Below are 14,968 nucleotides of genomic sequence, written 5' to 3'. Positions count from 1 at the left end.
GAACCATAAAGATAATGAAAGGTCAATGAATTAAGCAAGTCCTAAAAGAATGTGTGACTCTTTCTTACAAGTAAAAATGACTTCACATCCAGAAAAAGTAGACAACTGATAGGCGGGAAGCCAGGTGAAGGTCCTGGCTAATGGACAAGCCTCACCCCATCCTCCCAATCAGGTGCCTATAGTCTAAGAATAAACAGATGAAAAATGGGGGCAGAGGGACTTTCACTGACTTGTCAGAGGATTTTTTGGGCAAAGAGTAGGGATCAGAACATCGTAGCATCAAGCAACAGATCAGATTCTGAATACAGGACTGCAAGAGACTTAAGTCAGCACTGTAATCCAGTCTTCCCTTTACCTACTTACTACCAGCCACAATTTTGCTTGGAGAAGTTCCAAGCACCAGTCTACTTATATGAAGAATATGTTACACATTTTTACTACCAAGTAAGAAACCAATGGCCAACTGGTCAAAATTACAACTGCATATGTCAGTGGGCCACATATGAAAAGTTATCTCGCAGAAATACTATAACGCATGCAAAACAATATTTTTTCAATGTATGTTCAAGGTTGCTTACTTTAAAATTGTTTGTATTAGCAAAAGATTAGAATAAACATAAATGTCCATCAATAAGAAACTGGTTAGTATATTATGGTACAGTGTAATACTACACATCCATAAATAAGTTACCAGGCTCTTCGTGTGCTGATGATAAAGAAAGCCTTTCAAGGTGCATTTTTAAGAAAAAGAAGCAAGGTAAAGAATGGCATACACAGTATGCTTTTATTTGCATAAAAGGGGTGAGAGTGAAGATATATAGGAATTTGCCCATAAGTAAGTAAAATATTTCTAAAAGGTATACCAAAAGCTGGTAGTATTTAATGCTCTGAGGAGGGGTATTTGAGAAAATGAATGCATTTTCTCTTATAAAAATAAATAAATATTTTTAAAAGACTGATAGGAAAATTTTAAGGCCTGCACAAAATTGGTGGAAAAGGGGCAGAAGCATCTGCTATGGTGGTGGGGGAGGGGGGATGATGAAGATGATCAGAACCCTTCTCTCCTTCCCTCCCACCTCCTGCGATGAAGGGCCAGCCCCTGTGATGGATGTCTTCCATTTCTCTCTGAAGGAAACTGCAGGGAATCACTCAACATCACTGGATTGTCGCTTTAAAAGCATGCGGTGGATTCAACTGACTGGAAATGCATATAACGTGAATTCTACTGATGAAAACCATTACAAATGCTATAGGAGAGGAGATGGGGAAGCACACCTATATTTTCCAAGGCTTATCAAAAAGTTTCCAAGTAGCAAAAAGTATTGTTTCCGGGCCAGAAGTGCCCCCTCAGTACCAGGAACCGGGTGCGCACGCATGGGCACTTTAAGGCAGCATCTCCTTGTATTTGAGAGCAGATCTAACAGCTGAATTTGCAGCCAGGAAAGTGCTTTCCTTTACTTGGTTTGACCTCCTCGCCTGAGAAAGTGCTAAAATCTCTAGTCCATCAAGGTTAAGATCTGCCCAAATTAATTTATGAGGGGATCTTAGGAAATTAATAGACCTCAATAGTATTATATAAAGATCAGTTCTAATGTGTGGGCAGAAAATGAAGGAACAAGGTAATTTCTGTGAAACTTAATTTTCAAGACGACACATACTCCAAAACTACCTATGGGAAAAGGTCAGACTTCTTCAACACTGATTTTAGTTTGGAATCTGCATTCCAAGACCACTTGAAGTTACCCAGAGTGCATGCTGTTCTTAAATAATTTTTGCATGGAAAGTGGTGGTTGGATAATCTTAATTGAAAACTTCACTTCCTAAGGATCTGGAGATTCATACTGAGCATTGGAAGGAGTTCTAAAACTGCCCACTGCCTTGCATTTATTCCTACCTCAAAAAAAAAAAAAAAAAAAAAAAACAAAAACAAACCCCACACGATTTTGCACTCTCACCCCAAAATGAGAGGAGGGAGCTAACAAGCATTAAGATGGTGAGGCGTGCTCAGCATAATTAAACTGGCCCAGGACTTGCTGGCATCTTCAACCCGGCTCTGCATGGCACAACCTGCCTTGAGACTCCCGCTGATACCCAGAGTGGGTGTGACTGTATGGGTATAAAAAGCTGCTTTATTTATAAAATGCTGATTCAAGATCAGTGAAGGTTGCCATCGTTGTTGAATACTAATGGGAAGGCATTTACTAGGAATAACATTTTTGTGAAGGAACAATTTGTGTGACCTTCCAAGCTGCTTCCAATATTTCTTATTTACTTTAGACTATTTTAAAGAAAGTGTTCAAAATCTAAATAATCAAAGGAGGGTGTAATCTATATAATTTTGTGACCAGGACAGGAAATCAACAACCAATATAGGGAGCAAAAATTAATAAATCATGTTCCCTTTATGAGGCTGATTTCTGAAGTCAGATACAAATAAGGAAGGACATATGAAATTTAAGTGTTTCATTAACTAAATCAAAATTCTCTGCTGAAAGTAATAACCTTTTCTCTTGAAATACAGAAAGAATTCAACAATTTGCTCATCATTCTTTCTAGTGGTCCATGATCATTAGCCAGTAATTTACATTACCAGTGAAGTTATCTGATTTGACAACTCCAAAACAGTTTCAGAATGAATTAGTTTCTCGGTCCTTAAGTTGCACCAACCAGTAAGCTTATCTAATGCTGATAAGAGTCCAAAATTTTCACTTGACATGGCAACTGTACAGTTGTAGAGAGGAGGCAGGAGGAGATGAGGTTTAGAACAAATAGAGCAAAGTCAAACTTTAGGTGTGGGTTCTACATCTTCCCAAAATCTCCAAAGAAACAAAATAAAATATCTGCATATTGCCTGGTCTTAAGGAAAAAAGGACACAAAACCACCCTCATTCACATAATTTCCTTCAGAAGCCACAAATTGCTAAATGACAGCCAAAGAACTCAAAAACTGAATAGCTGTGTTGAGACCTAGAACTAGCTGTATTTTGAGTTTTTCTTCACATCTCTACAAAGTGCTTTAACTAGAAACACAACAGTCAGAGCCACATATATAGCCAAGTCTCCAAGTAGACAGGATGGCCACACAGAAGTGCAACATTGAGATCCTGTACGTTCTTCTCAATACTAAGGAAGTTCTCAAATGGAGTTTAGAGCTGCAATACCCCTCACACCTTAAACCCACTTGTACAACGGGAAAACTGCAGCTGAGCACAGTGTTAACAGTGAATCAGGTACAAAAGTCAGGGCTCGACTCAGCTGTCCCAAACTGGAGAGTGCTTTTAGTTAAGAACTGTTTCACAGCATACACGGCTTTTTAAAATCAGATAAACAAACCCTGAGAAATCATTGTTACAGACATCGCCACTTTGTAGTAGAGAAATTGTTAAATACGTAAAGTTAATATGATGGAGAAGTTAAGGTACAGAATAATCACAGAGCAAGAAATGAGTATTTCGTGACAATCTGAGTGATTAAGGTGCCATGCGATACAAATATGTAACCATCAGTGTGTTAGGAGCACATCAGGAATATTTCCCCTTTACAAAATCAAGAGCCACATCAACAGTCAATAAAGGTAAAGCCCAAGACAATTAATTTTGAATTCTCAACATGTAGAGATCTGTTTATGAGTCAAGAAAACAAAACAAAGAATCAAAAGATAGAAAGAAGGTGAGGTTATGACCTATAGGAGAACAAAGAAAACATAACCTGCCTATTTCTGGAACAGGTCGTGCCCTCCGCAGGTGGGAGGGGATCTGGGTCGCAGGGGAAGGAAGCAGGAGGTAAGCTCCTGTGCTTGTGTGGGTAACGTCTCTGATCCTTCCTTCCTCAGCCCCAGAGGGAAGGACGGGAAGTCTGGCTGAATGTGGCCTCGTGGCTGAGCCACGCAAGCTCCTTGCCATGTTCGTCGTCCTCTCTGAAGACCGCAAGTCCACGAAACGGGGCGGGGGGGGGGGGAGCAAGTGAAAGTGAAACGCACCATGCTTCGTGTAAACGCATATATACCCGACTCACATGAAGGCTGAGTCAAAACGGCTCTCATATGCTCAACCAAATGGAATAAACACTCACCAAAGGGTCACTGCACTGGGGTGTGAGCTCTAACAAGCAATACCAGAGGGTATGGCCGCCCCAACTTGCACATCTTCTCAGGGGCAAATTGGAAGATTCTGTGTGTAGGTGGGGACAGTTTCCTTTGGCTTTGCTATGCTGATTTGAAGGAAAATTCTAAAGTGAATCATTCAAAAATGAGAACCAGGGCACCTTTGATAAGGGAGGGAGAGTGCTCCTTGTGGCAAAGAACTCTGAGATTATCCGAGGGTCAAAGGCAAAAACATTTTTCACATTAAATTTCTCAGAAGCTGTTTGGAATGTTTATAGGTAACCCATTACCAGATGTAATTGTTAAAGAACAGCAAGGCATTTTCCTGGAATAAATGTAGTGACAAAGGCTTTAATTTCACAGATGCTTTCTTGAGAAATTAATCAGGAGGTTTCCATTTGTCCCCAACAAGCCTCTTTTTGGTCCTGTTCTTCCTTCTCACTTTGAGCTGACCTCTGGCCCCCACCTTCCTCTACCTCTTTATAGCAAAATGAAAACAGAAGGGATCACTGAACTGGCGAGAGGCATTTGGACCATCTGAGATTGTGGAAAAATAAAACACAGGCAAGGAAACATCCATCTTTGAACTCATTTTTACAACTCCGCCATCTACAATATTAATGGTAGGGATCCATCTGGCCCTTTTTAGTTTAAAGGCATTTTATTGCAACACAGAAAACCTTGGAACCATTTGTTAAATTTTGGCAGTATAAATGCAAAAATACATATATCATGCCTAAAGAACAAAGAATCGGATAGCACGGGCACGTCCCATGCCACAACTCTGTTTCAAAAGCAGTATTCCTTTACATTTCTTTCATTTCACCAAACATACATTTAGTATTTACTCTATGCCAGGAGTAGTTTTAAGTGCTTTACAAATAACAACTTATTTAGACTTTGTTATGGTCCTTTGAGGTATAGTTCTATTTTAGATCCGTTTTAGAGATGAGGAAAAGAAAGCACGGAGGGACTGAATGACCCGCTCAAGGTCACACAGCTAAAAAGACGTGGAACTAATTTAAACCCAGGCAGTCTAGCTCCAGAGTTCACGTTCTCTCCATTATGCTGCCCCTCAAACTTTCACCAAATCTAAGTTAAGGTAGACTGTGATTTGGGCTCATCGCCTTACACATTTATTACCCTTTCACTAATTAACTCATGCCATGTTTCAGCTTCCTCAGATTCAATAACAAGAAGGAAAAGATACCATATATAAAAATAGATAAACAACAAGGTCCTACTGTACAACCCAGGGAATCATATTCAACACTCTGTAATGGCCTATAATGAAAAAGAATATGAAAAGAAATATGTATATATATGTAAAACTGAGTCATTATGCTGTACACCAGAAATAAACAACATTGTAAATTGACTGTAATTTTAAAAAAATAAGAAGGAAAACATAAATGCTATCAAACACTATGTTTGTAGTCTTTGGGAAACAGAATGAAAGTATAGAAAATAATAAAATAGTGTCCTGTATCTGCTGGGAAAGCTGGGCAGAAAGTGAAATGTTAGGAAATCCCTGAGATGTTTAAATTTCATAATGCCACTGGACCTTTCAAAGGTCTTTACACTCATTCAAATTCTGAACTGCCAAGCTGATGTTTATATTAGGAAAAATTGAATTACAAGGTCAAGAGACATGGAACAGCTCCTAAAGGTTCTTTCTGGGGAATTCCACAGTCGATGAACCTCTCAGATACAGTTTTCTCCCTGGAATTCTTGCAGCACATCCGGCAGAGTGCAAATACACTCCTACGCTTGCTTCTGCCCATCGCCCTGGCACTCTGCCTTCAGGGAAGGTGCACTCCGGGGCTCTATGCCAGGGCAGCCTTTCCTGGGTGGGGCTGGGGGCTCTGCACACCCCAGTGCACTTCAGCTTTCGCTGTGGGGGTGTCCTGCCAATTAAGGCCATGAAGGAGGAGGAAACTACTTTTTATTTGGGAGAGCTGTATGTGTTGGGTCGAGAGAATTCTCTCTTCACCCTTAGCTTTTTAACACCTGATTGCTCTTAAAGCTCCACACCTGTGGCCTCCAGCCATGCACTTTGGATACCTGGCAGAGCCGATAGACTATATTCCACCAGGTACCATTCTTCTTTTGGCCCATCTTCCTTTAAAGACAGTGTGTACGAGACTAACCAGTAGGGTCACAGAAGTTTTACCTAAGTTCTCTTGGTTACTGAAAACTAGAGCTACTACCATCTTCCTTTATACAAAGAAGCAATGACCCAGCTGTCCAAAAAGTCTGGCCCAGCGCCTTTCAGGGAGCAGGCAGACAAACATTAGCCTCCTTTATCTTTCCATCCCTAACTAGAGACGTTAACCTGTGACAGTCACTCTCCCTCCTTCACAAGTACAGGACAGACATTACATGTGGTTCTCAAAGATTAAAGCAGCTGTAGGAACACTTAGCTTTCCAAACTGAAATCTACCTGATTCCTCACCCCACAAACACTTCTCTAAGGTAGGCTCCACCCTCTACAGCACCAGCCTTCTCAGCTGTCCTTCCCTATTTCTCTAAGCCCCTTTCTCATTAGCAGTAAAACACTGGGTGGGATATATGGAACCAACTCAGCTCTCACCATCTCACCAGACACGCCAACCTAGCACTCTCAAGATACCCCAGACACTTACTTGATCGTTAGTGGATTGTTTTTGTTGTTGTTAGGGAGAGTGGGATAAAATTTTAAAATCTAGATAAAATGCTGGGAACAAAATTCTCAAACTTAACAAAATTCTCAAACTTCTGTGATGTGGCTGTGATTTCTACCATTAAAATATCCATTTGTGATCACAGAAAAGGTGAGAATCAGTATTCTGATTTGGTCCTTATTACATGATGTTAAGTTCTCTAGAACTTAAAAATGATGCTTTTCAGAGGTGTTGTTTGATTACACTAGGTGGCCCATTTAGAACCCAGTCAATACAATCTCACTTCAAAAAAAAAAAGAAAAAAAAAAACATTTACAAACAGGTGACTTTATACAACAGCTATGGTTAGGATTTTATAAGTGCCAATAAAGTTCAGAGTTTATTTAGTGTAAATACAGTCTAGACTCGTTATCTTACCCCCATCTCAGAGCCCAGAGGGGAAAAAAAAGAGTATGCCTGATGGGAAAACAGGAGCTGGAGATGTTTCGGACAAATGCCAAAATGAGCATCCTACGTGGCTCTCTGAATAACAAAACTGGCATCTTACTGAGGTGGCTCAGGCTAGAAAGGGGCAGAATAAGGAGTCAGGGACTGAAAACTTCCACGTTAGAACCACGCCACCAAGCCTTGCTCAGTAATGAGCCCTCTGATGTGCAGACTGAAGCCATGACTGATGGTGGAAAGCCCACCCTCTGAGGAAGGTGAAGTCCCAGGGATGATACTCACGCTGACACTGTCCCCAGGACCGGCGGGCCCAGCCCCAGCAGCAGTCAATCCTCCCACCATAACGACACAGGCCAATTGATGACACTATTTGCCTGGGCCACCTGCCAAACAAAAAGATTCAAAATAAATAAAGGCACTTTTTAAATTAATTTCCTCTTGGTTATTACTTTAGAAAAAATTAAATCACACCTAACAATTTTCTATGAACTCCTTCATGCCTGCAGAAATTAAAGGATAAAATAGCTTCAGGGAAATAGTTCTGCTATGATCTGATTTCAAACATCAGCCAGTTAACACATGCAAAAGCACAAGGGTGGGGGGGGGGGAAGAGAGGGGAAAATCCTTTCTTACATGGAAATAGCACCAGATAAAACCAGGAATTCTCAAGGCTGCCACTCACAGGATGGTTTCTGAAGCTTAAAATAAAACAGACTCCTCAAAGAACCACACCTGTTACTGGGGGGAAAGCCAGTTTTGACTGATTCATCTTAAACTGAAAAGTACTAAATAATATAAGACGTGTCAAAGCAGAAAGAGAAAATTTCTCTGCCTTATATAATGGGTACAGGTGGCAAGGGGCAGAAAGAGGGGGAAGTTTCTCAAAATCAAATGAAACAGAACTCTTTTCGAGACATCACTTTTCAGCCAAAAAATTTCCCTGAAAAAAAATGTACTTGAGAAAGAAGTCTAAATAAAACCAAGGAGAGTTTAAAGTGTAGCTAACATCTCAAGTGTCCTTGTGGTTTGAAACTTTCCTGCACCAACAATGCGTGCTATTGACCTCTCTAATGTAAATAAGGGCTAAAGCAAGCATTCAATTCCAGGGTACCACTTGCCACCAGATTCCACTTTGACACCTTATTTGGTAAACTGGTTCCTTGTTTAGATTCACACATCAATAAATGATATTGATCCTCTCCCCCAACCAGAGGATCAATATTTTAATTACCTGTTTTAGACACCTTTTAAAAGCTACGTGAAGATCTTATGTATAATCATGTGATGTATTTCTTATTGCAAACGTGTAAAAAAAAAACGCACAACATACTCGAAGGTGGGCAAATAATTGCTTTAATAAAATAAAACAGCCTCAGGGCGCTACCCACGTTTTCTTAAACTCTCCTAATCTTTTCAATTCCCCTTTCCTTCAGCTCCGCCTCGTGCCCCCAAGCCCAAAGGACAAAATAACCCCGAACTTTCTATTTCCTCGGTCCAGGTGATAAACAAACTGCTGTGCTTTTTGTCTTCTGCGCTTCACTGGCTCTCCTCCTTTCCTTCCAGGTACAGGAAAGCCAATCAATCGTGGAATTGATTGGTTCCAAGATTGCAGGTAAAACAGGTGCCGGCAGTCTTTCGGGCTCCGCGGGAGAGGGGGGTGGGGGGTCGTGGCGTGAGGGAGACTGGATGGTGCTGTGACCCAGGTTAAAATTTCCTGGCTACTCCTGCCTGGTTTCCCCACAAGCAGCAGCGATCCGCGCTCGGGGCGAGTCTGGCCTGTAACTGAGCGGTGGAGGGGTGGTGGGGGGTGATAACCGAGCACGTCCTCCGGACACAGACACACACACACAGTCGCCCGAGCGGATCTGGCAGGCAAGAGAGAGGGCTCCGCGCGCCGCGGCGCGAGGACCTGCAGAGTGACAGCGGAGCGGAGCTGGGGCTGTTGGAACCTGTCAGAGCACGCTGCAGTCAGGCTCGCCCGAGGTCTCGGGAGCTGGGTGTGCGTGCGTACACACATACACACACACACAAACAGCGTTCCCCTCTTTCAGCCCTTATTTTGAGTCCCTTCCCGCAAGGAAACCAAGTGGGGAGGCAAACATGTCCCCCCTGGAAGCCCTGTCGCTCCCTCTCCCCACCCTTTGTGTGAGCCGCCCTGACAGCTCCCAGCCGAGATTTGGCCTCGACCACTGTAAGTTTCCCCACTGCAGAACTGTCTAGATCAAGAGCGAGAATTCCCCGGCCAAGGGATGTCCCGCGCGTCACCTCCTCTTGGAAGATTAACCCGCACCGTCAGAGCCCAGACGCCAGGCTCGAGCCCCCTTTCTCCCCGAGCCGGGAATGGGCGGCTCGCCTCGCAGCGCAGACGCCCCGGGAAAGCGACGGCGGGGTCCCCGTACGCGCAGGGGGCGCGCCCTCTAGGCCTCGGGCAGCCACTGGTAGAGAGGGTAGTTCGACGGCTCTCCTCCCGCCGAGACGGTGCGGTGGCCCAACTTCTGGACCAAAGCAGAGGGAAGGGACCCCAGGATGGTGTGAAATTCGCGAGCGAAGGAGGAGGAGAGGGCTCCCCGGGGAACAACTCACCTCCCGTCGAACTCCGCAGCCGCCTGCAGGTAGAGCGAAGACCCAAGCACCAGCGCCAGGAGGAAATCCATGTTGGGCAGCGAGTCCTGGGCGGCGGCGCAGCTGCACGCGGGGAACAGGTTAGGGGTCCTGGGGGCTCAGGAGAGGCGCGCTCGCCTCCTGCCTCCCTCGAGGAGCTGCGGGAGCCGGGAACCCCTGCGGCCGCCGCGGCTACTGCTGCCACTTTCGGAGGAGAGCGGCGCGGCGCGCAGCCAGAGCAGGTCTGCTGCGCGGCGTCCGGAGCCCCCTCCGCCTCCCTGCCCGCGAGGGGAGGCGCTGCAGGGGGAGCTGCGCCGCCTGCGGGGAGGGGCGGGGGTCGCGCGTGCGCTCGACTCGCCGCTCTCCCGGCCCCGGGTGAGGCGAGAGGGCGCTCAGCAGCTCGATGGGAAGCTCGGGGGCGGGGGCGCTGCGGGAAGGCAGCGTCTCTTGGGGACCAGCCAAGCGGGGCGAGTGCCAGGCTGGGAGGAAAGTTGCAAGCCCGGTCTCGGCGAGGGAAAGCAGGGCGCTCGGCAGGAAAGTGTGAGCCAGGGAGGAAAGGGGCCCCGGGCGGAGGTGCGCGCTCCGCGGGTTCCTCTCGAACAGGTGGCGACCGCAGGGGCGAGCCGTAGCTTTCACCGGAGGGCAAAGTCCAAGACGAGAGAGGTTTATGGGGCTGGAGCTGAACAGTGTCTGCCTTTAGTGAAACCACAGCACGACTTGGACAAATTAGCAAAGGCAAACTCCGGGAGTTTGCTTCTCCCACAGAGTTGGCAGAGGCAGAGTTTTAAAAATTTTGTAACCACCGAAAGAAATGTTTGGCTCTCCAGTGAGTTTTGAAGAAGAAACGTGCAGACTGTTTCTATCTCTGCCAGCTCTAGTCTGAGCACCTTAGAGGGACAGCAGCGTCTGCCCTCCAGGGGCACGTGCAGGCCAGAGAGAGGCGGGCCAGTTACACTTACAAGTCTTGTGCCAGATCTTGCCGAGATCATTCAGAAACCATTTTGAGCAACCATTGTTGCTCTGTCGTTGCAGAGCAAAATGTATTGTACCAAAGGACTGTGTTCAAACGAAAATACTCAGTGGTTAACCTAAAATGCATGTTAAAACATCAGTCTAATCAAGTCTCCTCTCTTCCCAAACCCTAGCCGGAATGACTGCCCAGGGCAGTGATCTGGTGTCCCATACCTCTCAGACCCAGTTTCCTATGCCCTCTCTTCCTCTAATCCCTGGCTTCCGTTCCTTTCCTGCACACTCTTGCCTCGGGCCATTGACTGACTACTACTTCTGACTGGACCCAGATATCTGCGTGGCTCATTCTCACTTCAGTCTTTGCTCAAATGTCACCTCTCCGAGGAGACATACCTTGACCACCGCATTTAAAATTGCAACCTGTCCCCTCCTGATGTCTTGTCTGTTCTACTTTGCTCTTTCACTCATAGTTTCCTATATAATTTGCTTACTTCTTATTTTGCATGTCTATTTTTCTGCTAGAATGGAAACTCTACAAGGGCCAGTTTCTTTGTTCAGTGCCTGTAGTGTAGTAGGTGCTCATAAATGTTTATGGAATGGGTTTGTTAGCCTATACCCCCCGCCCAATCTTTAGTTTCTTCTTGAGATTTCTCCAACTTTAAATTTTTAATGGAAAGTTCTGTGACAGAGTGACCTCACTATCCTGATCTCTTATGTGTATAAACACAGGAATTTTCTGCTAGAAAAGGAAAAATAATGGTTTCAACTTAAATGACTCTGATTTCAAGTTGTTTTCTGTTAGCAAAACAAGTTTCTATTTTAATCTCAGGAAATATCCATGCCAGTTCAGGCTTGGGACATTATTTTAGGCAAACAGCTTGGTGTCATCCATTTCAGATCTTCCTAATGAACTCCCAAAATGTCGGAGTCAAACTATTTTTTCTGCAGAAAATCAAATTTTGCAAGTGTAGTACAGGCTTGGTTCCAGGGTCCAGTGGCTACTCTGTAGCCATTTTCCTTGTTGACTGGTTCCTGGATTGAGCAATGGATGATTAGGGAGGAAGGGGCTAACCTACAGGCTAAAAACCGGAGATAGAAGGAAAGGAGGACAAGCCGCAGGTGAAAAGATGAATATGTGGAGCAATAGCGTAATACCCCCTCTGCTTGCCTCATTTTTTCCCCGTATCTTTTCTTTGGCCTAGAGAACACTCCATTCATCTTCAAATGGACACTCTCCACTTTCTCTTTGGGTCCAAGCTTAGCTGACACTCAGGAAGCCTTTTTGATTTTTTGCTTGGCTGAGACTCCTGCGGTATGTGCTTCAATACCCCTATGCATGCCCGAGAGTAACTCTTAATGCACTGTGGTGTGATTGTTTCTCTGCCAACTCTAGGTTCCCTCAAGACATTAATCTAACCAATAGGAGGGCCAGGGCAGTTGTCACTATATCCGCTGTGCCCAGCACAATGTCTGGCACAAGGCTTAAATTCAGCATCTGTTAAATGAACTGGATTGGGTTGGACTGAATTCTGCCTGGTGGACGTTACTTTCTCCCTCGAGTAAGCCATAGCTAATTATATCAGGCTTTGTCGAATCATGGAGTGAGGAGATTCTTTTTTTGGGGGGGGGGGCGCATTTATTTATTTATTTATTTATTTATTTAACTTTTTTTTTTTTTTATTGTGAGTGAGGAGATTCTAAAGGAATTTCAAGGTCTAACTGCTTAGTATGCTGCCGTTATGACCACCAATGATCCTTCCAAAACAGAGAGGGAGTTCCCATGGGATTGACATGTCACTTTCTCAGCCTTAAAAACCAACAAGAAAGAACCAGACCAAACAGCGTGCTTTTAGCAGTATCTGCACTTTTCCAGTAGGACAACCTTGTGGCTGGATTTTATACCAGATAATGCCACCTTGCAAGGAAAAGTCCCAATTTCCTCACACACAAATAATTTTCTATCGCTGCTCACAACGTGATACAGATAAACAGCAAAATAGAGCCAAATGAACACAACTTCAAACACTTGGAAATCAGAAACTCTCAATTATTTAATCTTTTTCCCAGCAAATACTTATTGACAGCCTACCATGTATTGGCCATTTCTAGGTGCCAGGACTTCAGCTGGGAACAAGACAAAGTTGTGTCCTTGAAAGAGTTTATACTGCAGTCGGGGAGCAAAATAATAGGTGCTTTGAAGAGAGGACAGAGGTGTAAAGAGGGTGAGGAAAGATAAGGTGACAGGAAGAGATGGGCTGTGGTTTCAGGTGGAGTGATTTGGTCGCCGCTGGGAGATGAATTTTGAGCAGAGACTGAATAAAAGGCGTGCAGTGGGGGTGGTGTTTGGGCAAAGGGGATAGAAGGTATGTTGTCTCTATCAAGGTCTCAGAGTCAGTGTCGTGCAAACTGTTAAGCAAGCTATTGCTCCTCTTGTCCCACGTGCACTGGTGACACAGGGACAGGATCCCTGCTTCAAAAACTCCTATTAAGCAAAAAGAAGGATGAGGAACACACAACTGCTCACCCACAGCAGTTCTGAGTCCCAGATGAGCAGGAATGACAGAGACGCTCTCTCTGGCAGTGGAGGAAGTACTGTGGTCAGACAGTCAGGTCTCCTCTGCGTCTACAACCTCGTCCCCTCATCTTCCAGAGCCACATCAGAAGGGAAGAGAACACAGGCCAACATTCAGAGGTGAGACCCTGCTGAGCGTGGGCGGAGTCATGGTAAGAAGCTTGGGCCTGGGAATCTCCCCCAGAACTGAGTGCTGGTGCACTGTTTGCCTGCCGTGTACCTTGACTTATTTAACCATTCTGGTCCACGGTTTTAAAATATAAAACGTGGAAGTAAAATAATAATCCTCTCCTCTTGACTTCACCATCATCCATCGTTAGGCTATCACCCTCATCATCATCATTGGTAATAGCCAACATTAATTTTTTACCCATGCTACTAGGATGAAATACAGCAAAGAGACCCTCTGTAAACTGGAAAGACGGTCCTCACCAGACATTGAATCTTCTGGCACCTTGAACTTGAACTTCTCAGCCTCCAGAACTGTGAGAAATAAATGTCTGTTATTAAAAAACAAAAGAAGAAAAAGAAGGAGGAGGAGGGACTACTGGAGCATATGCCTTCCTTGGGGGCTGTACATCCTTTACAGTCCTTTTTCTACTGGTACACATTTGAAGGCCTGAGTGTTGCTTTTAAGGAGCTAACAGAGACAGTACATTTTCAGGCCAGACTCATGGTTTCCATGGCTTTAAGATTTCCTGAAAACCCTAACTGGTACACATTTGAAGGCCTGAGTGTTGCTTTTAAGGAGCTAACAGAGACAGTACATTTTCAGGCCAGACTCATGGTTTCCATGGCTTTAAGATTTCCTGAAAACCCTAATAGGCTTCTGATCTAATTGCTTCCAGTCAGTTCCTTGTGCAGATAACCATAACCAAAGTCTTTTCTAGTCCCGGTTCTTAAGCCTGCTTTATTTCTTTGCTTTCTTGTGTCCATACCTTACTCTTTCATCTTAATGGAGGCCACCTTGAGGCTAGCTGAAATAATAGGGTTGTTTGGGAGGGCAACACCCTTATTCTGAGCCTTGCCACAAGGCTTGTAGCCCTATATTTATATTAATGTTCAGGGCATAAAAGCAGTTGTCTTTTTCAAATCTGGAAGGCCCCAAATTTCTGGATATTCTCATTTCCTTTCATTTCTTCTTGCAAAACAACCATTGCCTGACCCCATCCCTTTCTTAGGATACCTTATAAACACAAAGGAGTAGTGAATATACTAACATTTTTATTTTTCACAATGATACCTGGAAATATACGGTATCTTCCAAGTGAGCGTAGGTAATGCTTTTACAAAATAATGTGTGTCACAAGCTTTCCAGCCTACACACAGCAGCTGTAGTTATACCAAAATCAGAGCATATCATCCTTTCAAAGAATAGATAGTTCCAATCCTATTTAAACTCTTCTAAAACATCAAAAAAAGAAATGTTTACAAATTATCCCTGAGAAGTCACTGCTATCTAAACCTGAAAAAGTTAGCCTTTTCATATGTGTACAAACATATGCACATTTACTGATACTAGTATCAGTGCAAAACCCCTAAACAAATGTTTAGCAAGTACAATCTAGGAATATGTTAAAAGAATCCATTACACTCAGAAACCTCTATGTGGGTAAA

General features: G+C 44.2%; 1 protein-coding gene across 4 annotated transcripts in view; it reads right to left on the bottom strand.

The window, feature by feature from the left end:
- Nucleotides 1-10,009, bottom strand: part of NPNT (nephronectin) — a 70,399-nt gene extending 60,390 nt beyond the window's left edge. For all 4 annotated transcript variants that reach the window (XM_032461151.1, XM_006184622.3, XM_006184621.3 and 1 more), the window contains exons 1-2: nucleotides 9,793-10,009; nucleotides 7,492-7,592 (exon numbers count right to left, since the gene is read on the bottom strand). In XM_032461151.1, the coding sequence (XP_032317042.1) occupies nucleotides 7,492-7,592; nucleotides 9,793-9,863 (172 nt within the window). In that variant the 5' untranslated portion in view covers nucleotides 9,864-10,009. The remainder of the gene's footprint in view (nucleotides 1-7,491; nucleotides 7,593-9,792) is intronic.
- Nucleotides 10,010-14,968: the final 4,959 nt, after the last annotated feature.

This window comes from Camelus ferus, chromosome 2 (genome assembly GCF_009834535.1).
Source record: "Camelus ferus isolate YT-003-E chromosome 2, BCGSAC_Cfer_1.0, whole genome shotgun sequence".
Lineage (NCBI taxonomy): Eukaryota > Metazoa > Chordata > Mammalia > Artiodactyla > Camelidae > Camelus > Camelus ferus.
This window is presented reverse-complemented; position numbering and strand designations above follow the sequence as displayed.